The 25,773-nt window shown below is 38.1% G+C and overlaps 1 protein-coding gene across 2 annotated transcripts in view; it reads right to left on the bottom strand.

Moving 5' to 3' along the window:
- The window catches only part of raptor (regulatory associated protein of MTOR complex 1), a 638,589-nt gene that overhangs the window by 42,906 nt on the left and 569,910 nt on the right, over nt 1-25,773 (bottom strand). For both annotated transcript variants that reach the window (XM_090389485.1, XM_090389491.1), the window contains exons 28-29: nt 19,284-19,376; nt 6,630-6,755 (exon numbers count right to left, since the gene is read on the bottom strand). In XM_090389485.1, coding sequence (XP_090245611.1) covers nt 6,630-6,755; nt 19,284-19,376 — 219 coding nt within the window. The remainder of the gene's footprint in view (nt 1-6,629; nt 6,756-19,283; nt 19,377-25,773) is intronic.

The following is a 25,773-nucleotide window of genomic DNA, read 5'->3' as shown; positions in this document are numbered from 1 at the left end:
GAAAAATTCCTGTCTATCATTGACAAGACACCACGAGCTACTCTTGCAGACCATCTGCACTGCTCAGAAAACTTCATATCTGCCTGCAAAATTACTCCCAGGTCCTTTTCATTCTCTACCACGGTCAGTGTAGTACCACAGAATTGATACGTTACTCTGGGGTTACTACTTCCCATATGTAGTACTTTACACTTGTCAATGTTAAACTTCATTTGCCACCTCTCAGTCTATCTGCTCAACTGTTCCAGATCCTGTTGCAGCAGTGTACTGTCTTCAGTGTCCTTAACTACCCTGCCAACCTTCATATCGTTTGCAAACTTGGATATTAAGCCTGATATAAAATCATCAATATTAGCATTAGCATTAGTAGAGACATTTGATGCAAGAAAGCAAGTTTATGCAGCATCAGCCAAAAAAAAAAAAAAAACCCACTTCCACTTCACCCCTCTGTTCGCTCCAAATACCTGTCCAGCTGAGCCTTAAACTTATTTAGGCTATCAACCTCCACCACAAGGGATGGAAGTCTGTTCCACCAACCAACCACCCGCTGGCTAAAGGCAAATTTCCTCACGTCTATCCTACATCTGTCTTTCCTCAATTTGAATTTATGCCCTCTCAGGTGATTTTTCTGAGGTAGAGGAAGAATCCCATCAGCATTGAGCATGCTTAAACCATTCAAGGCTTTATACACCTCTATCAGATCACCTCGCTGGTGCCTAGTCTCCAGACACTGTAATTTGCAAAACTTAAGCCTTTCTTCGTAAGAGCACCCCTTTGTTCCATTCACTAATCTTGTTGCCCTTCTCTGTACTCGTTCCAGCAGCTCTACATCCTTCTTGAAATGATGCCTCCAGACCTGTATACAGTACTCTAGGTGTGGCCTGACCATTGCCTTATACAATGGAATAATCACCTCCTTATCCCTGCTGGAAAAATTCCTGTATATCATTGACAATACTCCATGAGCTACTCTTGCAGCCCGTATGCACTGCTCAGAGAACTTCATATCTGCCTGCACAACCACCCCCAAGTCCCTTTCATTCTCTACCACTGTCAGTGTAGTACCACAGAGTTGATACGTTGCTCTGGGGTTGCTGTTTCCCATGTGTAGTACTTTACATTTGTCAATGTTAAACTTCATTTGCCACCTTTCAGCCCATCTGCTCAACCTTTCCAGATCCTCTTGCAGCAGCATAGTGTCAGTAGTGTCCTTGACAACCCTGCCAACCTTTGTATCATCTGCAAACTTGGACATTAAGCTTGATATACCATCATCAATATCATTTATAAATACAGAAAACAATAATGGACCCAACACTGAGCCCTGAGGGATTCCACTAATAACATTAGTCCACGATGAGCAGTGTCCATTGATTACCACTCTCTGTCTTCTCCCCCTCAATTTTATATCATTTTATATCATTTATAAATATAGAAAACAACAATGGATCCAACACTCAACCCTAAGGGACTCCACTAATAATATTAGTCCACGAAGAACAGTGTCTATTGCTTACCACTCTCTGTCCTTCCACTCAACCATCCCTTTATCCATAGCAGCAATTTGCCTCCAATTCCAAGCTGCTCCAATTTGTGCAGCAGTCTTCCATGTGCAGCAGTATCAAATGCCTTTCTAAGATCCAAATATATGATATTAAAGTTATTTCCTGCATCCAGTTCCTTTGTGACCACCTCATAGTATACAATCAAATTAGTCAGACAAGACTTCACGTTAAAAAACCATGCTGTGTCCGAGCTATAATTGAAGTCTTGTCTAGATGATCTTGTAGTGCTTCTTTAATTTCCCTGGAACAGAAGTTAAACTAACAGATCTATAATTACTTGTGTCGCCTTTTGATCCTCCTTTGTGAATTGGAGTCATATTTGCACATTTCCAGTCCATGGGTACCTCTCCTGAGTCCAAGGAAGCTCTTATAATTATGGCTAAGGGTTTGCTTACCTTCTTTAATATAACTGGATAGATCTCATCCACCCCGGGTACCTTTTTATGTTTATCTTCAACAATTTCTCCTCCACTTTCCTCTCAGTTATTACAAAATCATCTAGCTCACTGCCAGAGTTTAATTCACCTCTGGCATTCCCCTCCTTGAATAACGCCTCATGTGTGAATGTAGATGCAAAATACTCATTTAGTTTGTTAGCCACCTGAACAGGATCATAAACAGTTGAACCATCAATATCCAGTGGATCAATCTGATCCATCCCTTTCCTCCTAGAGTTTACACAGGTAAAGAACTCTTTGCTGTTTTTCTTTGCGTCCTTTGCCAAAGATTTCTCATAATCTGCCTTTGCCTGCCTAATCTCCTTTGTGACTTAGTTACAGACCATCTTATATCTATCATAGGCTTCCATGTTACCCATTAATTTATACAAAGGGTACTAGGAAAGTTTTGCAATACAGCTTTGTTTATTTAATTTTTTCAAAGTAATTTCCTCTACATTCAATACACCTCTCCATCCTCCGAAACCAATCTTTAAACCAGTTCTGCCAAGTTTCACTAGGGAGTAAAGCACACTCGTTGTCCCAAGCCCGTAGAAGGTCCTCATCACTGGAAAACCGCCTCCCTTTTAGCTTCATTTTCACATGCGGGAACAGTGCAAAGTCGCAGGGAGCAAGGTCTGGACTGTAGGGAGGGTGCTCGAGAAGTTTCAGTCCTGTCGTGGTCAATTATTCAGTGCAGGCTTTGGCGCGGTGAGCTGCAGCATTATCGTGATGGAGGTACCAGGTGTCCATTCTTGACTTTGGCCGCAGGTTCTTCATAGATCCAATGACTTTAGGCAGGCATTGTTCAGTATACCACTTAGCTGTGACTGTCTTCTGCGTGTCCAAAACGACACGTTCCACAATTCCACTCGATTTGAAAAATACAGCTATCATTTTCTTCTTTACAGATCGGGATTTTCTGACAATTACGGGTGTGTCGTCATCATCAAAGACCCAAACTTTGTTTTGAGCCTTGGTCGGCAGATCGTAATAGTACAGCCAAGTCTCGTCACCTGTCACGATGTTGTTCACATACCGAGATTGTCCCTTATCAAACTTTTTTAACATCTGCTGGCACCAAGTCACACGTCGTGTCGTCTGCTCTTCAGTCAGTTGATGCGGCACCCAGAGAGAACAAAGTTTCTTCACGTGCAAATGATCTTGCAGAATCGAACGAATTGCTGGTGCATTTAGGCCCAAAGTATCCTCTATCTGTTGGTAGGTCACTCGCCTGTTTTCGTCAAGCATTTTCCTCACAGCAGTAACGTTTTCCTCCGTAACTGACGTTCGTGGCCTTCCCGGCCTCTCCGAATCCTCCAGAGGAAATTTCCCCTTTGGAATTCTCTATACCACCTGAATATCGTTGTACGATGTGGACAATCATCATCTAGTGCAAGAGTCATTTCTTCTAAGCACTGGTCTATGGTTAAACCACGCACGAAACTATACCGCAAAACTGTCCTTATCTCATTTCGTGACCATGATGCCATCGCAAGCACTTTACACTTTCACTACTAATGAATAACTGAGCCCATCGACTTGGCGCGGCGGCTACTATGCACGTATGAACATGTCTCAACATGCAGCAACAAGCAGCTTCCTGTGATTCATTGTTGCGTCATATTGCAAAACTTTCCTAGTACCCTTTGTATGTATCCCATGCATTTTTCTTCTCTGCCACATGTCTCATTAGTTCGTCTGACATCCATTTAGGCCTAAACCTTGAACAATATTTCTTAGTTGGTATGTAAAGCCTAGTAGCTTCCAAGATGAATTCTTTGAATGCCTCCCATTTTGAATCTGCTGTTGGTAACATCATCAGTTGGTCCCAGTATTAAATACTGTCTCAGACCACCAAAGTTGCCTTTATGAAAGCAAAAACCCTTCCCTTTACCCCTGATGGTAGTTATCTCTTTGAGTAAATTCTACTTCAGCACACTGTGATCACTACCACCTAGTGGTTCCTTTGTCTACAGATTCTTAATGCATGAAGAATCACTACTGATAATCAGATCAAGAGTATTACTCCCTCTAGTTGCTTCCCGAACATGCTGATGTAGAAAAAAATCATCCAATAAATCCATTTAAGCCTTGCTAGTGTGTGTGACCAACCCACAAATTCCAGTCAATATCTGGGAAATTAAAATCTCCCATTAGAAGACTCTCTGATATACTGGCCCACTCTATTTCCCTGTACAGTTTGTTATTATACTCATCAGAGTCATTAAGCCTATAACACACTCCTACTCTCAATTTTGATCTCCCAGTGCTTATGTCACACCAAACTGCTGACACTGCACTGCACTATCCAGCGATGTCGACTGGCTGCATTTCCTTGGATTTTATGTGTTTCTTAACTAATAGCATAACTCCTCCCTTCCTGTACACATTGTACTCCCCAAATTCCAGTTCTGCATTCCTTATATCTGTGTGACACTACATCTCTGATATCTGAACAATATTTGCCTTTGATGTTTTGACCAACACCTCAAATTCATCATATTTATTTACCAAACTTCTAGCATTGGTGTATAAGCAAGTATACATGCACCTGTTCCTATTCTTAGCTATCCTAACACAACCCATGTGTTTACTTGTACCGCGATTACTCCCAGTAGTCTCTGAAAAACCCTGCATCTTGTTTTTCAGGCTGCTGCTCATTCCAATAGAAGCGGTGCAAGAATCACTTTCACCTCTGCCAGCGGCTGTTAATCTATTAGTCCGTGTATCCCCACCAAACTAGCAGTTTTCTGACCCACCTAACACTGCCTCGATGGCAGCAGCAAATATTCTTGCACCCTTTCTATTTAAGTATATCCCATCCCCTGTAGAAGAAGTCTCTCCTGTTAACAAGCACAGACCAGGCTGAAAAAAAATTCTACCCCTTGAGCCTTGCACAATCTTTCCAGGGCCGAACTGATCGACAAGGCTCTCATCATATACTCCCTCCTATCATGTCTGGGCAGACTTGCAGACACTTTCAAATTCAACCCTAATTCACAGCTTTTTTTCAACAGTGACCTGTACTTGTTAAGTAATTCCACCGGTCTCCTACTCTTAATATCATTAGTGCAACCTGTCATTAATACCACCTTTTGTGCTCTTAAAAGATTACATCTGCTCTACAATGTCATCAACCTTTGACCGTGGCAGACATACCCTGGTCCTGTTCCACCTATCCTTTTTACACGCTATGTTCCCCATTTCCCTGACAATAGTGTCAGTGACAGCTCCTAGTTCCTGTGGGACCAACTGGCCTTTAACATACTCCACCATCATCTTTCCTTTATAGCAAGTCATTTCACACCATATTGACTGAACGTCTGCATTAACTTGATCTGACTGATCAGATTCTTGTCTTCCCTGAGTCAGATAGTTTTTTTTTCTTTTTCTTTTTTTCTAATCAAAAACTTGCCTTCAGGCATCCATACCTATATCAGTTAAGGCTTGGTAATTAATGGGATTAGTAAAAACTTTTGTACCTCTTCTGTTTAAGTGAATACCATCTTTAGTTGAAGCAAGATTCGGGATGTAGTCTGATGTTACAATTTAAATATCTGGCTTAAACTGATATAGATGGGTTGAATGTGAGGATTAAATTTTTAGTTGATGTTTTGTCTTGTCTTGCAAATCATTTTTAATTTCTTTGTTCAAAATGCTGATGAGGTCTAATTCAGAATTTACTCCTTCTGATCTAAACTGTATTTCTTTCTATTTCAGGAACAGTCTTCTCCATAGATGAAGCATTACTTATTCGAGGTAGTGCAATACCATGACAACCCATTGTGAAGGTATTCACAATGAGATTTAATTAAAACGATGCATTAAAACTAACTTGGTAGTACAAATGATGTGTGTGCATCACCCATGCACATAAACTGATGTTTACAAGACATGAGAGAGAGAGAGAGAGAGAGAGAGAGAGAGAGAGAGAGAGAGAGAGAGACTGGAATACTACCAAAGGTTACAATTTTAAGCAGTATTTCTGTAAATTAAGTAGGTACATCTCATTTTTCTGACTCAAAGGAGCCAGATCTTTGGAATCCGTGGGTGTTATGTTTAGATCACTCATACATTTCTTTTAGGCCAATGACGTGGAAATCTATGTTTGGACTGATGAACCCCATTTCCAACTCTATTGTGCTGATGGGCATATCTGCATCTGGAGAATTCAACACAAGGTCGTGATACCTGAATGCAATGTTGGTGTTTGGCAAGCTCGAATAGTGGCTCGGTGGTAATGCTTACCTCTCTATAGCTGCAAACCTTCATGATGACCGACTATCCAGGTAACTCTGGTATCTACCAGCAAGACAGCAGGCCAAGCCACAAGGCCTGGCAGGTTGCTAACTGGTTTCAAGAACACAACAACGAATTCTCCATCCTCCTATGGAAACCGACATTTCAATGCTACGACCACTCCCCTGACGATGTGCAGGCATTAACAGACACACTGTGCAATGAACGGGTGGCACTACAACAGGACACCCCATAACACCTCGTGGAGTCCATGCTAAGGTGTGTACAGACTGTATTAAGGATGATCCCAAAATTTATTAGGTAGGTAAGTGTTGTTAATGCAAAACCAACTCAGTGTGCATGCATACACACAATAGTTACTTACCATGCTATGAGATCTAGTGCTGGATGAATTGCCATAGCTGTCATTACATGCGAAGGATGAGATGGAGGAATGTACTTTGTGGAAATTGTATGTGGTAATTCCCAAAATCGAACATCACCAGCAACACTATTTTGTAAAAAAAGAATAACATGAATTATGAGAAAAACACAAACTTATTTACACTTACATTCACACAAATGTAATAGGGTACCCATCAGATAAAGTGTAACTAGATAATGCAAACAAATGAAAATCTGTTTACAGTTGCCACTTGTTTACATTATTTAAACAACTGACAAGTTTGAAGCCACTTTTAGTATATTGCAAAAAAATTCCTTTTCACAAATCAGCAAATAACTCTGCTTGCATCATTTAGTGGTTCTGAAATTCAGGCTCCACTAAGATATTAATAATGGTCAGTCCCATTCTTCAGTAAAAATGTCACATAGCAATCTGTATGATTAGTACAGATTTTTCACAATACAGCATCTCATTTGAAAGGTCTGGTATGCTGCAGTTTGAGATCCACTGATTAGAGCTCAATTATCCATGGGTAGATCAACACTCAAAAATTAAAAGTACCGAACATCCAAGCAAATCTCAAATCTGCTGTGCATGGAATATTAACTCCACTTTGGGGTGCCCTCAAGGCCTCTCTTAAGCTCGTACACTCCATCCAAAATGGATAGTCAGGTTAATTAATGATGTGCATGCACACACACACACGCGCACGCACGCAGGTTAATTAATGATGTGCATGCACACACACACACACACACACACACACACACACACACACACACACACACACACACACACACACACACACACACACACACACAGTAAATGTCTGTTTGTTCTTTATATTACTGTTTAAATATTTTTATAATGACTCAACTCCATAGGAGCTAGTTTTTGTTTTTTTATATGTAAACCCCAAACACGAGAGGTATTGAGGTATTGGAACCTATAGTACTTAGTACCATGCTTGGGTTGGAGGTTGAGAAGATGAAAAAAGATATTTGTTGACATTGGACTTGAACTTCTGTAGACTGTAATTTTTAGGAAATATGTATGAAGGAAGGTTGTTCCAGAAAATGGCAGTTGAATGAATAAATGAGGAAGATGGAAAGTTGGTTCTGTGGGTTTGAAGTTGGACAGTAAATGGATGTTGGCTGGTGGTGGCACGTGTTCAGACTGTTTTGAAAGAGAGAGTGGGAATTATAGAAGCCAATTTAGAAGAATAGTGCCCATGGAAGTATCTGTAGAAGAGGCATGCAGCAGAAACAGTACGTCTATGAGAAAGCGAGTGGAGAGACTCTGTTAGAGATGAATCATTAATTAACCTAACTGCCCTCTTCTGAATGGAATCAAGAAGCCTGAGAGAGGTTTTGGGGGCATCACCCCAGATGTGGGAACAATATTCCATGGCAGGGCGGATTTGCGATTTATACAGAGTGAGCAGCTGTTTGGAAGAAAAGTAATGCCGAGAGCAAAAGAGAAAACCAAGTTTTTTAGATGCAGAGGAAGCAATATTTGTAATGTGCTTGTGCCAAGAAAGATTAGAAGTCAGGGTAATCCCCAAAGGAGATATATCATTTTGCCTAGAAATCAGAGTGTCACTAAAGATAAGCATAGGAGCAGAAGAATCCTTTTTTGCAAGATATAAGACAGGACTAAGTTTCAGGACTGAAATCAACTAAGTTGTCTTTGCCCCACTGGAGAATTACCTGGAGATTGGCATTTAAGGAACTGGTGGCAGATTTTGAGAGAAGTTGATGCTGATTGAGCAGGACAAGGTTTCACAAAATGGAAAGTGGAATGCAATGTGCTATCATCGGCAAAACTATGGATAGGATTTCCAGTCAATGGAAGAAGGTCATTAATATACAAGAGCAAAAGAGTGGGGAAAGAACTGAACCTTGGGGGACACCGCATTAGTGGAGAAGTTAGAAGACAGAGAGCCATCTACCATCACCCTAAGTGAGTGATCAGAGAGAAAACTGGATAACCAATTACTAAAATCAGTTGGCAAACCATAAGATGGAAGCTTGTTTAGAAGACCTTTATGCCAAACACGATCGAAAGCCTTTGAGATGTCAAGAGCAACTACTTGTGTTTCACTGAACCAGTCCATTGAATTAGTCCATAAATGGGTAACATAGCCAGAATAACACCAGTGGATCGACACTGACGGAATCCATATGGCGATCGTTGATCAGACGGAAGGTTTCTAGGTAGTTTAAGAGTTGGCAGTTAATTGATTTCTCCATTACTTTAGAAAGAGTAGAAGTAATCGCAATGGAACGATAATTGGATGGGAGGGATTTGTCACCCTTTTTAGGAACTGGCTGGATATGAGCAAATTTCCGAGCAGAAGGAAAAACACCTATGGAATAAGACAGTGAAAAAAGGCGGAAAAGAATAGGAGTAAGTTCAGGAGCACAGGTTTTGGGAACAAGTGGAGAAATACCATCAGGACCTGAAGCTTTCTGCATCAAGATTCATCAAAATCCTTCTGATATCCTTTTGACGGAAGACCACAGGAGGCATTGAATGGAGCGTGTTGGGAATGGTGGGAGGTGTTTTACTAAGATCATTAATACATGAGTTGGAAGAAAAATGGGATGCTAGCAGTCATCTTTATCCTTGGCTGAAGTGACAACAAAACCATCTTGTTTGGACAGAGGTGGGAGCAGAGATGGGCAAAAGTTGCAGCCAATAGCTTTGGCAAGAGACCAGAATGCTCAGCTACCATTAGGGCAAGAAGCAAGTTTTCTACTCTTAGCCTGTTCAAACTCTAGTTTGGACTGATTAATAACTGCTTTGCAATTGTTGCGAGCTTTGGTGTAGGTAGAAAATGAAACTGGAGAATTAGAAACAAGCCAACTACGATATGCAACATTCTTCTCTTGAACAGCCTTAGCACATTTATTGGAAAACCAAGGTTTAGATAAAGGACGAGATTTTAAAGTGGAGTGTGGGATAAAGGATTCCATTCCTGCAAAAATAATTTCACTGACACGATCTGAGCAAACATTGACATCAGAAGTTTTGAAACAGTAATCCGACCAAGGAAAAGAAGAAAAGAAGTCTTGCAGGTCATCCCATTTTGCATTCTTGTAATGCCAAACAACACGAGGTTGGAAATAGCCATGAGATAAAGGTCCCATTGGAGAAGAGACAATCACCAAGTTGTGATCTGAAGTGCCTAAAGGACCTCTCACTTCGACCGTGTACTTAGAAGGCTTGTTTGTTTGTTATTTGGTTTTGAGGAGCATTAGCAACTAAGGCCATATTGCTCCGGGATATGCAATGGTCATTCCCTGACCTTTCCGCATCTTCCATATTTATTGGTGATGGGCTCGAACCTCGGTCTAATCAAGAAGCGTGTGCTATGCACTGCTGCTCCTTCCCACCTGGCTACAGAGGTGCCTTACTTAGAAGGGTTGTTTGTGAGAAAAAGATTAAGCGTATTGGCTGTATGATTAGGATTGTCCAGTATTCTTGTAGGTAAATGAACAATCTGTGTAAGGTCATTAGTAATTGCAAAAGCCTCAGCATCTCGGCCAGCTGGGTCGGTGTGACTAGAAAACGGAAGCCAGCTGGAGTTGTGAACATTAAAATCACCAAGGAAAATTACTTCACTGTTAGGAAAGTTGGACTGGAGAAAGTCAAGTTGCAAAGAGAGGAAGTCAAAGAGTTCCAAGTGATTAGTGGAGTTGGGAGAACAGTAGACACAACAGATGAATTTGACACAATGAGGTACTGAGATTTTAAGCCAGAGAATGCCATGTGGGCATGTCAAGTTTAGTGCTACTAAACTTGACATGCCCACATCCAGGGAAAAGTAAGACTGTTTAGACTCCAGATTATTTTCTATGGGTGTGAAGAGAGAGAGATGAAAATTTGACCAAAAGAATTGTTCAGATTTACCAATTCTTTTTAGTAGGTCCATGCCAAATCTTTTTCCTATAGGACAGTTAAGGTTATGTATGGATATGAAATATGTTTATAAACAGAAACATTTTGTCAAGAAGCTTTTTAGCTTCTAAATAATTTTGAAATCATTCGACATTTTCAAAAAAGTAATTTATCAAGGCATTTTACAAAGTGATATGCCTCTGATCTACCAAGGTATTCTAAGTGCAGAAATTTTTTGAGAAAATAACACTACTTTACATTACGTTTTTCTGTCTTTACTGCCTAAGGACACTGTTGTCCTTCAAGTGACAGTGTGCACTTGCACTCTATAGTAAACACTACATTTATTCACAAGTAAAAATCTAAAGTTATTAATATTGTTTTTAATCAAATGACATCACCGAGACAATAAATCCATTATTCATTGAATGCTTAAAGGCATTGTTGTGACAGGTTTCAGAGCTAGTTGTTCCATCATCTGACAACAGGTAGCCTTAATTAGTGAACTTGTGTTGAATGGTAATGCCTTTGAGTTGTTAATGAATAATGGATTCCCTTTCTTGGTGATGAATACTGATTAAAAATAATATTGGTAATGGATTGACGTGCAGATAAATGTAGTTATTTTTAAAGGCAGAAAAGCATAACAGGGTAGCATTATTTTCTTAAACTATTTCAACCTCCACGTCGAAATAATATCCCTCTTCTTTACTAAAGAAATGCTGAATTTTTCATTGAAATGGGAAGGTGGTGTATTCTGTCTATTGCAAGAATCACAAATTCACCTTTGATAGATTAGTATAAGAGATATATGACATAATTACACACAAAATTATTAATTTCCAAAACTTTACAGATAAGAGACTACATTAGAACTCTGTAAATGTAAGGCTGCTATACTTGGTTGCTACCATACAAATTATTTAAAACTGCCGCTTGCACTAGGTTAGCCAGTCCTCAAGACTGATTGTAACCATAAAGTTCACATCACTTTCACAGTTAGGCATTGATTATTTTACTTAGACTTCATTTGTCATCTTAAATAAAAAAAAAATTCTTGTATTGCTTTAGTAATACTCAAAACAAATACAAATTCTTGTATTTGTTTTGAGTATCCAAATTCATAATCTTATCAAGTTTTTTAAATTGTGTGTTTGTTTTATGTTATAAGTAGTACTTTGAGAAACATGAGAAAGGTAAGCCTTTCAGATATCTTTACAGTAATTCCCAACTGGGTGTAATTACCAACTGAAGGCATACTGGACCTTTCACTAGTCCTCCCACCAATCATTAAACTTAGAATAAAACCCCTTTATTGGGCTGCACTAGCCCAATGAATTGAACTGAATTTGTAAATGCTAATGTTCCACTTGTTAATAATATAGTGAATACTGAAATAAAATCCTTTATGTTGAAAAGTGGATTAATCTGAGCCGAATCAAAAGCTGCATCGGTAATGTAAAAAAAGGGGGGGGAAGCAAATTACTTCCCCCATTTTTTAAATTTGAAGATCTTAATTATTAATTGATTGGGGCAAGTAACATTGATTGGAATGAATCTTTGTGCCAATTAGACATACAACAGACATAAGACATTTCCAAAATCTTTGGAAAAAAGAAAAACAAAGAAAAAAAAAGAGAGAGACCCAATTGAGAAAGGATGGAAATTCAACACCTAAATATTCTTGCCTGCCTTGGGAACAAGACTAGCCTTTATAAATTAGCCATTCTCTTAAAAAAAAACAACTTTTATTATTTTCTGGAATAAGAGATCACACATCTAAACAATAATAACTGATAGTTCTAATGAAAATATTGGGGACTTCAAAAAATTGAACTGCTGATGAATCCAGTAAACTACTGACTGCTTTTCTACTGAACTTTTTTAAGGAATTAAATCAATAATAAACTAACTTTTATTACATTTTATTTGTGAAAAAATTATTCAAAAGGCAGAGAGGGGGGAAGGTACAATCCAATTCTACATTATTTACACTGAATCTAAGTACATGAGAAATCTAGTTATCAGCATTTTGAGACAAATTATTAGGCAAATAACCTGCAGAAAAGACTCCTTCATATAGATACCTTGTTCTGGAATTATTTTTAAACTGCAGTCTTATTAACAACATTTAACTTGTTATGTGCTTCAAATATAAAGCATTTTATTTTATTTTATATTGCAGTTATCATCTATATACTTCTTAGACAGCTTAAATAAATCTTTTTGCAATTCTGTCCACTGTCTCTTTGGACAACTCGAGACTCAAGGCTGTCATGTTCCACGACAGCCTTAAGTCTTAAATTTGGAGGCACTAATGATGGTAATTGGTCTGTATTCATAGTAACTTGATCCAATGAAACTCCTTTTGCCCTGAGTAATTTTTTTATACCCAGATTAACAGTCTCATCGAAAGGAGACAAGAGTAGTAGTACTGATATGACCAAGCAAAGGTTAGTAGGTGTTAGTAACTACAAACTAGGAAAAAAATAAAAAAAGGTAGCTATCTTTCCCTGGTCTTTTCAAAAGCTTTTTGAAAGATGAGAAAATGTAATAAGCACATACAAAATGCTTGGCACCTAAGTTCTTATTTTAGATAATGTGAGGAAGACAGAGTATTCAGGTTGATGCTCTTCTTTGAGCATTTCAGTTGAGAAATTAGCATTAGTTCAGGCATATGAAGCAAGAAAGCAAGCTTATACAGCATCAGCAAGAAGAAAAAAAAAAAAAAAAAACCTCACCATTTCACCCATCCGGTCACTCCAAATGTTTGTCTAGTTCAGCCTTAAATTTGTTTAAGCTATCAATTTCTACAACCGATGGAAGTCTGTTCCAACAATCAACTACCCACTGGCTGAAGGCAAACTTCTGCACATCTATTCTATAACTGTCTTTCCTCAATTTGAATCTGCATTTGCATTGAGCCTGCTGAAACCATTCAAAGCCTTACACACCTTGATCATATCACCTCCCAGGTGCTTAGACTCCAGATGCTGCAACTTACAGAACTTAGCCTTTCTTCGTAAGTACACCATTTTATTCCTCTCATCAATCTTGTTGCCATTACTATACTTGTTCTAGCAACTGCACATCCTTCCTAAAATGAGACCTCCAGACCTGTATACAATACTCAAGGTGTGGCCTGATACAAAGGGATAATCACCTCCTTTGTCTCTGCTAGCCTGTCTACACTGCTCAGAGAACTTCATATCTGACTGCACAATTACACCCAGGTCTTTTTTATTCTCCACCTCCCTGAGTATAGTACCACATAGTTGGTACGTTTCTCTTGGGTTACTGCTACCCATATGCAGTACTTTGCATTTGTCAATGTTAAACTTCAGTTGCCACTTCTCATCCCATCTGCCTAACTTTTCTAGATCCTGTTGCAGTAGCATAGTGTCTTTACTTTAATTAACAAACCTGCCAACCTTTGTATCATCTGAAAACTTGGCATTCAGCCTGATATACCTTCATCGATATCGTTGATAAATACACAAAACAACAATGGGCCCAGCACCGAACCCTGGGGAACTCCGCTGATAACGTTAGTCCACGTAGAGCAGTGTCCATTTATTACCACTCTCTGCTGCCTCCCACTCAACCATTCCTTTATCCATTGCAGTAACTTGCCCTTAATGCTATACTGCCCCAATTTGTACAGCAGTATTCCATGTGCAACAGTATCAAAAGCTTTCCAGAAATCCGAGTATATGATATCAAAATTATTTTTTGCATCCAGTTCCTTTGTGATCACATCGTAGTATTCAATCAAATTGGTCAGACAAGACTTCCCCTTAACAAACCCATGCTGTGTCTGAGCTATTACTGATGCATTGTCTAGGTGATCCTATATCAACTCTTTAACCAATGACTCCATTATTTTCCCTGGAACAGAAGTTAAACTAACAGGTCTATAATTATTTGTGTCACCTTTTGAGTCCTCTTTGTGAATTGGGGATACCTTTGCACATCTCCAGTCCATGGGGACCTCTCCTGACTCTAAGGATGCTCTCATAATTATGGCTAAGGGTTTGCTTACTTCCCTTGCTGCCTCCTTCATTATAACTGGATAGATTCCATCTGCCCCAGGTGCTTTTTTATGTTTAACTTCAACAATTTTTCCTCCACTTTGCTCTCAGTTATTACAAAATCACTTAGCCCCCTATTAGAGTTTGATAAACATCTGGTATTCTACTCTTTGAATAACTCCTCATGTGTGAATGTAGATGCAAAATACTCATTCAGTTTGTCAGCTATCTGAGCAGGATCATCAACAGTCAAGCCACCAACATCAAGTGGACAAATCGTATTCACCAACATCAAGTGGACAAATCGTATTCACCCACTTCCTTCTAGAGTTTACTTAAGTAAGGAACTCTGTTTTTCTTTGCATCCTTTGCCAAAAGATTTCTCATAACCTACCATTGCCTGCCTTTGAGACTTGATTGCAGACTAGCTTATATCTGCAATAGGCTTCTGTGTGGCCTGATAATTTACATGCATTTCTCTTCTCTGCCACTAGCCTCATTAATTCATCTGACATCCATTTAGGCCTAAACCTTGAACAGTATTTCTTAGTTGGTATGAAAATCCTAGTACCCTCCAAGATTAAGTCCTGAAGCCTTCCCATTTAGAATTCACTGTTGGTATCATCATTAGTTGATCCCACTGTATAGAATTTAAAAACTGTCTGAGACCACTGTAGTAACCTTTACGAAAACAAAAACCCTTCCCATTACTCCTGATGGTAGTTACATCTTTAAGTAAATCTTAAAGATGGTTTTTATTATTTTTTTATTTTTTTATTTTTTGTTAGTTGTTGGCGCATTGGCATCTGTGGCCATAATGCATCTTCCAAAGTTTTTGCATTTTACTCTGATCCAAGCCCAAGGCGGGATTCGAACCTGCGACCTTTGGGTTGCCAGGCAGGCACTTTACCCACCTGGTCGGCCTTAAAGATGTAACTACCATCAAGTGATCACTGTCATCTAGTGGGTCCTTTATCTGCAAATTTTTAATGCATGAATAATTACTGCTGATAATCAGATCAAGGGTATTACTTCCTCTGGTTGCCTCTCGAACATGTTGCTGTAGAAAACAAACCTCCAATAAATTCACAAAAGTCTTGCTAGTGTGTGAGTGACCAACTGACAAGTTCCAGTCAATATCTAGAAAGTTAAAATCTCCAATTACAAGACATTCTAATTTACCGGCCCATTCTATTTCTCTACAGAACTGTTCACTGTACTCATCATAGTCATTAGGCCTATAACATACTCCTACTCTCATTTTCCCTTTCCCAGTGTTTATGTCACACCAAACAGACTCAACATTGCGCTATCCACCCATGTCAACTGGATGCACTGCCTTAGATGTTATGTGTTTCTTAACTAACAGCATACCACTCTTCCCTTCCTACCCCGTCTGTCCTTTCTGTACACATTGTACTCCCCAAATTCCAATTCTGCACTGCTTATATCTGTGTGACACCATGTCTCTGATACACCAACAATATCTGCCTTTGGTGTCCTGATCAGCACTTAAAAATGTCTTTTTCAGTTTGATAACAGTGTAATGATTGTTGAGTCTGATGGAGAGCACATTTCATTTTTCACTGTCACTCCTTCTGGCTCTGAGGAGCTGGCATTTTGCCAAAATTATCAGCCTCACCATGTGAATGCAAAAGCAGTGCTACCAGATGGGAGTGGTGGAAAATTGTAGTTGGATTTGGATTAGTGATGTTAAATAATAGATGGAATCCTTTCCTACTCTGCTTAACTTTTTAAAGCAAAAATTTAAACTAAAACTAAAGCAGAAGTGATAGCAATCTTAAGAACTATAATTTTCATGGAAAACCTAATAATAGAACTTAATATTGCTCAGTCAATATTAAGTCAATATCTTAATAATTGATACAGATGAGAATGGGCACTGCCCATTCTCATTTGTATCAACATACTTGAAATTCCATTCTTCAAAAATGCAATTCTTCAAAGAGTATAGACCTGTAAGTTCACACAAAAAGTGCTGCTGTTAGTGTGAACAAATCTTTGTTCACACTAACAGCAGTTTTGTGCAAAGGTTCCGAACCGACGGTAAGATCACAAGATGTCCTAGTAAGATCACAAGATCTTACTAGGACATCAGCTTTATCATAATAAAACTGATGTCACTGTTTGTAGGATGAAACATTAGGGCCAACCTGGACCCCGTGAACATGCATTCATTCAAAAAAAAAAGCAGCTGAAATCCTGGTTTGCTGGATGATGAAAGGCACCAACTAGAACCCTCAAAATTCTGATTCAGATTGGAAAGCCGGACAGAGACTGGAAGAAAAATCTGATATTCACAGATGAAATCGTTAGGGCTAGTTTGAATATCAGCATAGCCAGGCATCATTATCACCAAAAGCAAACATACTACATAATGCTGAAATACATAAAGATATGATATACTGCCTATAAACAGCTTTTTTTTTTTTTTTACTTATGTCATTCCCAAATATTTATAAAGAGATTAAGAGGATATGAGGGTGAGATATTTGTGATTGTTTGTGTTGTTTACTGCAAGTACAGTTTGGTTTTGATTACTTTTAACCACTTAAACATTAAAAATTTTTAAGAAATTTGTTTATCTGAATTGTATTTTAAGAATGTTTAAAAAAAAAAAATGTGTTTTGAAGACTTATTTTTCAAAGAATTTTTGCAAACCACTAATAACTACAATCTTGACCGAAGAGACCATTAAGAATTTCTCCATTCACCAAGAAATTTCGGCCTGGATCTCTCCAAGTGACAAACTGTGAACCTACTACACTGCCAGAGCAGACAGAACCTGAGGCAGCAGAGCACTAAGTTTGTGATCAGAAGAGGATGTAATGCCCTTGAATATTATCCACCATATGTGGGGACACTGGGCATTATTTATGGATATCCATCTTATTGCCTTGCCAAGTAGGCATGTTGCATCAGCATTCCACTAACATGAAATCAAAATACTCAAGCTTCCCAAGCATTACTTGGAAATCACAAATTAGAAAAAATGCACTAACTTCAGGACATGGACTACTTCACAATGCAAACAGAAATATAATCTACTTATGTCAGTTAATGCTTTGATTTATTCCAATGATATATAACTGCATGTCATAAATTAAGTGACAGACCTGAATATCTGGTCTGTGATTCAATTTATATAGCACCTACAATTAATAGCAGAACACAAATCTAAGAGCCTAAACAAGGATTAGTAAATGGCACAAAACAGTTTTGGGAAAAAATGGTAAAAATTTGAAGTCATCATTAGTGAGGCATAGTGAAAATGTGGAAGCTGTCAGATGATTCTTCTTCGATATGAAGCAACACCAATTCCCCATTTGCCTTAATTTTTCAATCTTTCTCTTGAAGAAGTTTACCCATTTTCACATATGTAATATGGTTGCCTGTATGTTGCAATGTCAAGATACAGACGTTTTTAAGGCTCACATGTAGGTATAATGAACAGCAAAGAATAAGGCCATCTTGGATTCAGTGGTGAGGTATTCACAAAAAACATTATCTGGGAATTAATTTTGCAGAAAATAGTTTAGTAACCTGCTTACATTTAAATTGATTTATTCTACTTTTTTTATTTTTTGTCCACTGGAGTTGTGTTTTTTTCTGGATATGAAACATTTGGATGAGATGACTCCTTAGTTCCACCGATTTCATCAATGAAATAAAGTGCTGGAACATAACCTTGCTATCTACATTTTCTATTTCACAGTCCCGTAACTTAAATTTTCAGCAGAAAATGATTTGTTATAACGAATAATGACAGTGAAACTCAGATGCTTCACAATTGTTACATACTAATATCTGTGTTTATGCATATTGCAATTTCCTGGTGCAACTAAACATAATGTAACTGCAGTGTTGTAGTTTCATGGTACAACTATGCAAAGCATTTCAGAAATCCCAACATGGCTGCAGAGTATTTTTTTTTTCTCTTCTAATAAACTGGTTTTCACTGGGGGGGGGGAACTGTCTTTAGAGTAAATGCAATTTTCAGAAATAGAATATTATGGTTCATTTAGTTTAGCTGCCATGCTGAACATCAATGCTGTAGGTGCTAGTTAAAGTAGAGATGGTTCTGGAGAAAGGATGAGAAATTATTTAGAATATGTCCTGTTCAAAGTTAGAATCATCAGTACAGAATTACATGAAATGCGGTAACTCTGATATGCCAAAAAATATTCCAAAAGGAATGAAGAGTTGTTAGTTGAAATGCAATAAGGGCAATAAAGAAACCAGGATAACTATGGGACTGCCATGTTGCATTCTACCATATTCTTAAGGGAACAGATAAAAGAGATGGGAAACATTCTTAAACATCAATTATTAGCTTTTCAATAATGGACAGTTATTGCACTGTCCCATTATAAAAACTAATTTTGTCAGACTTGCTTTTCCACTAGGTAACAAATTCACGGATAAACTTATATGTCTAAGTGCCTTAGACCAGAATAAATATGGTAATTATTATCTGTACCAAAAGTTCCCAATCTATGGTATGAGTACCACCAGTGGTACTTACACAGTTGTAAAGTATTAAATGGGAAGAGAAAAAACAACAACAAATAGGACTTATCCTATTAAATACATCATAAAAATTTTTGTTGATATATTTGAAAAATATTTTATTTTCAATAGTGTTGTCCATGTTAAATATGAGAAAGTGTGAAGTTACCTTCCACTGATGATTTTATTCTTGCCATCAAGCCTCCTCTGAACACAGGAATTCACCACCCATGCTGAATGCTCTTGCAGCACCATCACCCTACTGTAAAGTCAATATATGTAATTAAATTATAATGCAGAAGTATACATAAAATATTATACTAGTATTTTGCTAATACACCAAAAGAAACAAGTAGTTATAATTTCACAGACAAGATCACTGTATATGATGAAGACCAAGGAAGGTAATCGTTCCCTTAAACAAGTCATGGTGCAGATGTAAGTTTTGGCTTGTAGTTCCTTTTGAACTGGTCTCACAGACTTTTTTTGTTTCTGAAAAGTTTTCAGTGAATGATAAAATCACACTTTGAGTACAGCATCCAGATCTGAAAACTGCACTGGAAAAGGCATTACACTTCCAGAAGGAATCCAAAGAAGAATGACAAAACACTTCCAAGAAAAACTTACTTAAGGAAAAATTCTATCTCATCTGCAAAGGTTGGACACTAGATATTTGAAGGGGGGGGGATCTGATTGAGGTATATAAAGTCATAAAGGGAACGAACAAAATCAATGAGGGTGGTATATTCTTGCTGACAGGACAGACAACAATGAGGGAGTATAGAGAGTACCAACAGACTGGATCTTAGGAAGAAGTCCTTGGCCAATTAATGACTTACCATCAGAATAAATGGAGACCTTCCATTGGTCAGGCACTGGACTATACTAATGCCTGACCTTTCATTAATGGACTGCAATACTCATATGATGTAATTTTTTTAAAAGAAAAATTTGAAAATCCTATTTCTTCTCTTCACCTTTCCTAAATTAGCCTGCTTATTACATACAGGCAACCCCTGTATAACACGGTACTTCTACAATACAGTTTCGCTGTAACATGGTTTGAAAATTGCAGAAATCCTTGCACAACATGGTACTTATATAACACGGTTTGAGAATTGCGGGAAATCTCGCATAACATGGCATTTTTGAGCTTTTGTTCTGGGAAAACCCTGCTATTATGTTAGACATAATTTTCAACATTTCCATTCCTTTTTCTGAATCCCTGTTGTTCACTCGCTAGTTGCTATTGCCGTCGTGATATTTTTCTAAAGCACATTTGTGGAGGTCACTACCATAAAAGAATAAAAACAATTTTCAGTTTCCGGTTTACTGGGTTTTTCTGTTAGTGTAATCAATTATAAATGGGTAATAAACTCGATCTTCTTGCAATTGCTATAGTACCGATAGCTGGAATTCTGTGGGTTTTCACATTATTGTGGTGAAATGTGTTTCCCCTTCCACGAAATATTCAATCATATAAAAAACAAATTTTCAGAAACTCATTACTCTGTATCTTACTTGTGCGTATCGTGTTTGTTGCAACTTGTGCGCGCCGTGTTCTTTGCTATTAATTGCTTATCATTTTTACTGTTTTAAATTTTACAACCAAAAAAAAAAAAAAAAAAAAAAGTCAGTAAACGGAAATATCAATTAGTATGTACATACACTGGTGTGCAAAATTTAAGGACCAGTCAGGTTTTCACCTGTAGCTTCTCATAGGAGTGGCCTGGATATGGGAAAAGCAGAACAAAGGAACCTCATGCGGTACAGAATGATGAAGGAAACAACGTCGACACAACAACGGAACAGAGGGACTTTATCACTGGCTGCCATGATATAGATGCATCGCTGCCAAAGATGGAACAAAGGAAAGAGGTGGTCCTCAGTAGGAGACATGGCCACCCCTAATGTTAATGCAGGCTTTGCACACCTGTCCATACTTAGAACAATGTTGTTGATAAGTTCTTGCGGTAACATTGTCCATTCCTCTGTCAGCGCCATCTTCAGCTGATGAACATTTTCTGGTGGGTGTGGGCATGACAATAGGTGTCTCCCCAGAGCGTCCCATATGTGTTCGATGGGATTTAGATCGGAAAATTGGGCAGGCCAATCCATATGAACAATATCCTCACTTTCCAAAAGCATATCAACAGCTGCAGTGTGATGGGGTGTGGAATTATTAACAGACTCTAAACTGAATGTATGAGTAGAATCTTTTGCTTGTCACCGGTCATTCTCATAAGTTGCAGAAAGTTGCGTCTTTGACTGGGTAGTTGTTGCTGTTAATGGCGAAATTGAATCCGTATTCTAGACTGGCAAGTTCGTTAGGGGAAAATGTTTGTGTGGAGATGTTAACAACTGAGTTTGTGGGGAGTTTTTCTATCAAAGACGCCATGATAGAAATACAAACCAAACTTGATAACCACCCAGATAAATATCGAATCATACATGAAACTAACGCTGTTTTTAACTCCCAATTAACCAGTAAACCTAACATTCCCCAACAACAATTAATCCACATACGAGACTTCATAAAAACCCCGAACATTATAATACAAAAGGCAGACAAAGGAGACACCATCGCAATCATGGACAAAAGCACATATACAAAGAAAATGCTACATATCTTATCAGATTCAACAACATACAGAACTTGCAACACGTTTAATATTAACAAGCTTAAAAATAAACTTGATGGGATCCTAAGAAGATTCAGAGCCAACAAACAAATTAATTTACATACCCTCCAGCAAATAGGCATACGCAATAACATTCTCCCACACATATTTGGAATAGTCAAACTCCATAAACAAGATTACCCTTTAAGGCCCATCGTTTCTTATAAACAGTCCGCCTATGCTGTTGTTGTTATTTGGTTTTTTAGGAGCATTAGCAACTAAGGCCATATTGCTCTGGTGCGGTGGTCATTCCCTGACCTTTCCGCATGTTCCGTATTTGGTGGTGACGGGCTCGAACCCCGGTCTAATCAAGAAGGGTGTGCTACGCACTGCTGCTCCTTCCCACCTGGCTACGGAGGCGCCTCCGCCTATGCTAACCTATCCATATTCCTGGTCAAAATCATTTCGCCTTTAATGAGATTTTCTCGGTTCAGGGTCCACAACACTAAACAAGCACACAAATACATAACTTCCATAACCATATCTGAAAACGATATTCTCGCGTCCTTCGACGTCGTCTCCCTATACACAAACGTACACATCGAATCCATGCTACTGGCCCTTAAAGATCTATTAATCAAAGACGACACATTAACAAAACGTACCGACTTAAACATTAATGATATTTTAGAACTCATATCACTGTTACTTGACGCCAAACAATTTAAATTCCAAAATAACGTCTACGAACAAATTTTCGACCTTCCCATGGGCCTCGGTATCTCTGCCCCTTTATCCGAGATCTACCTCGCATCTATCGAAGAAAAAATTCTCCAACCTTTTCCCCCAGGAATTAAACTATACATGAGGTATGCAGATGACGTCCTCTTAATAGGCAACAGAACCACCATCGATACTTTACTGAACACCTTTAACACAACACATGAAAGACTCAAATTCACCCTCGAAGTAGAAAACGATAATAAAATTAATTTTCTAAACCTCACTGTATACAAAATAAACACATCTTTAGGCACCAAAATATACAGAAAAAACACACATACAGGTAAATTCTTACATTACCACTCACACCACCCTCTATACATCAAAAAAGCAGTTATATACAACGCTGTAAAATATAGCCACACACAAACAGACCTATCTATAGAATTACAATACCTCACCAAAAAATTCAGACAGAAAATACCCACCACAACTAATAAAAGAAACCATCACCAAAGTTCATAATAACACTAATAACCCAAACAAAATTATTAACCACGAGAACAAGAATAAGACACAAAAACCCCTTATCGCGCTCCCATATCATCAACAATACGCTAGAAGACTTCAACAGATTTTTAAAAATACAGATATAAAATTAATATTCACATCGTATAACAAATTAAGTTCCAAATTCAATTCATACAAGACAACACACGAGTACGAGACGCAAGATTACAACAACATTATATATTTGATCAGATGCCAATCAGATTGCCAAGCATATTACATAGGTAGTACAACAGCAAAATTTGGGACATCAAAAATCGAACACGCGTGCATACTACCACTTTAATAGCTTCAAAACTAACTCAGCAAGTACAGAGCTAACACAACACGTCCGATCTCAAAATCACAACCCACTCATCGATTCAACCATCACAGTAATTAAATTAAATTCTAGCTACAAAATCCTTGAAAACGAAGCCCTCGTTATTGAATGGTTTAAGCGCCATACATCACTCAACGTATTAAACAAAAAGATTCCCGCCAATTTCTCCCCCATTTGGAATTTAGCACGTATCAAGTTTCCACGTGCACTGAAATGCATTTCGGGAACCCAACCCATATATAAGACAAGCACGCTCTCTTCCTTCCCTCCACTATAGCTAACTGAAGACGAGGAAACTCAAAAAGTCGCTCGTGCGCGATTATTAGCTTATATATTTCCCTTTTTTTCTCTTAATTTAATTTAATTAGGCAACCATGGAAGGTGCACTTTCCTTTCTTAAAAATTTTTCTACAGCCCATAACTTAATTTTAAAACCCATAATCCCTGTAAAGTATTAGAATCCTATAACCACTATGTATGTGATAAAACCCTCCACCAGCTAAACAGATTACTATGAGGTGAGTGCTGAAAATTAAGCTAAGCTATACATACGATCTAGTTATTACATTACAGCACATAAGGACTCCTTAAAATATCAAGAGTAAAATATTACTTATAATCTTTTAAACAGACAGCTACTTAAACTAAACTGAAGAGAGAATTTAAATTAAACAAAACTTCCTCAAACAGGCCTCTGAGGTTGGGTATATTCATACTGTGGATTTTAGAGTTTTGCACCAACCTTGCGTAGAAATAAAACAAAGGAAACTGGACTTTTAATAACTGTGTTTATAATAAATTATAATAACCTGTATTTACAATAAATTTAACTTTACGATAAACTATACATATAAAATATTAAAATCTGCTACATTATGAACAATAAAATGCATTAAAATATACTAAGTTAAAAGCGATAAAGAACCATAGCTTTCAAAGGCTCCAGCCTTCTTCTTCAGCGGTATTTTCTTATTCTGCAGTACATCTTTAAATATCAGCAGGTTTATGGTACTCATCACGTGTTTTCATTCTCACGTGTTCCGTTCTCTTGCGTTGTGGAACCGGAAGTGGTCCGGGGAGATCTGGTGCTGCTTCTCCCAAAAATGCTCGGCCACGGCGGACTTGCCATACTCCGCATTTCTTATTGCCTTAGTGTGTTCCCCCAGACGATCTTTGAGACGGCGGAGTATGGCAAGTCCGCCGTGGCCGAGCATTTTTGGGAGAAGCAGCACCAGATCTCCCCGGACGATGCTATCATCACCGATCGGGCGCATAAGTTCTGGGACCGTAAGTGGCTCGAGAGTTTGCGGATCTGTTCTACAATCAACATTAATAGGGATAGAGGTACGCGGATTCATCCCCTCTTTGAGGCCACTATCCTCAGAAGGGATGAACGGTTCCGTATGACTCCCGCGCGAGCCACTTCCGGTTCCACAACGCAAGAGAACGGAACACGTGAGAATGAAAACACGTGATGAGTACCATAAACCTGCTGATATTTAAAGATGTACTGCAGAATAAGAAAATACCGCTGAAGAAGAAGGCTGGAGCCTTTGAAAGCTATGGTTCTTTATCGCTTTTAACTTAGTATATTTTAATGCATTTTATTGTTCATAATGTAGCAGATTTTAATATTTTATATGTATAGTTTATCGTAAAGTTAAATTTATTGTAAATACAGGTTATTATAATTTATTATAAACACAGTTATTAAAAGTCCAGTTTCCTTTGTTTTATTTCTACGCAAGGTTGGTGCAAAACTCTAAAATCCACAGTATAAACAAAAACTTATTCAGAATGAAATGATCAAATGATATAAACAAATGAAATGACTAAACAATATAATCAGAAATTAAATAATCTAATGATTTTCCATAATTGAATGAATAATTCTGAACAATTATGAGTATTTATTATATGATATAACTGATTATCACCTCTTGAATTTGCCTATCACTACAAAATACACCTGACACAAGGCCAGCAGAACCATTGGTGGTCATGGATTACTTGCAGTTTGTGACTATCCTTTTTATTTTTTTCTTCTTTTGTGTGTGTGTGTGTGGGGGGGGGTAAGAGGGATAGCTGCAAGAAAATCTTACTTTTACTATTTTAAAATTTTAGTCCAATTTAAACAACATTCAAATCAGTCACTTATTTTTATAGTATATTTTGTTAGGTTCAACTGGATTGACAACTCATATTTCAGTACCCCCCTCCCCCAAAAATGAATAATTTTATAATTATGATACTGAAATACATCATTGTTAAAGTAGATATGGCTAAGGTAAAGAAAGCCAACATGAGAAAGACGAGAAATGTTGGAAAACTTACGCGGAATATTAGTTTCCCGACACTGGACTCTAGCGCTGCTCGCTTGGTAAACAAATGGTAGGTGTTATCGGTCTGGAGCCGAAATCAAG

The sequence above is a fragment of the Mastigoproctus giganteus genome, chromosome 2, assembly GCF_048544385.1.
Source record: "Mastigoproctus giganteus isolate SK-2022 chromosome 2, ASM4854438v1, whole genome shotgun sequence".
In the NCBI taxonomy this organism is placed as follows: Eukaryota; Metazoa; Arthropoda; class Arachnida; order Uropygi; family Thelyphonidae; genus Mastigoproctus; species Mastigoproctus giganteus.
The sequence above is the reverse complement of the archived record's forward strand: the minus strand, read 5'-3'. Positions and strand labels throughout refer to the sequence as shown.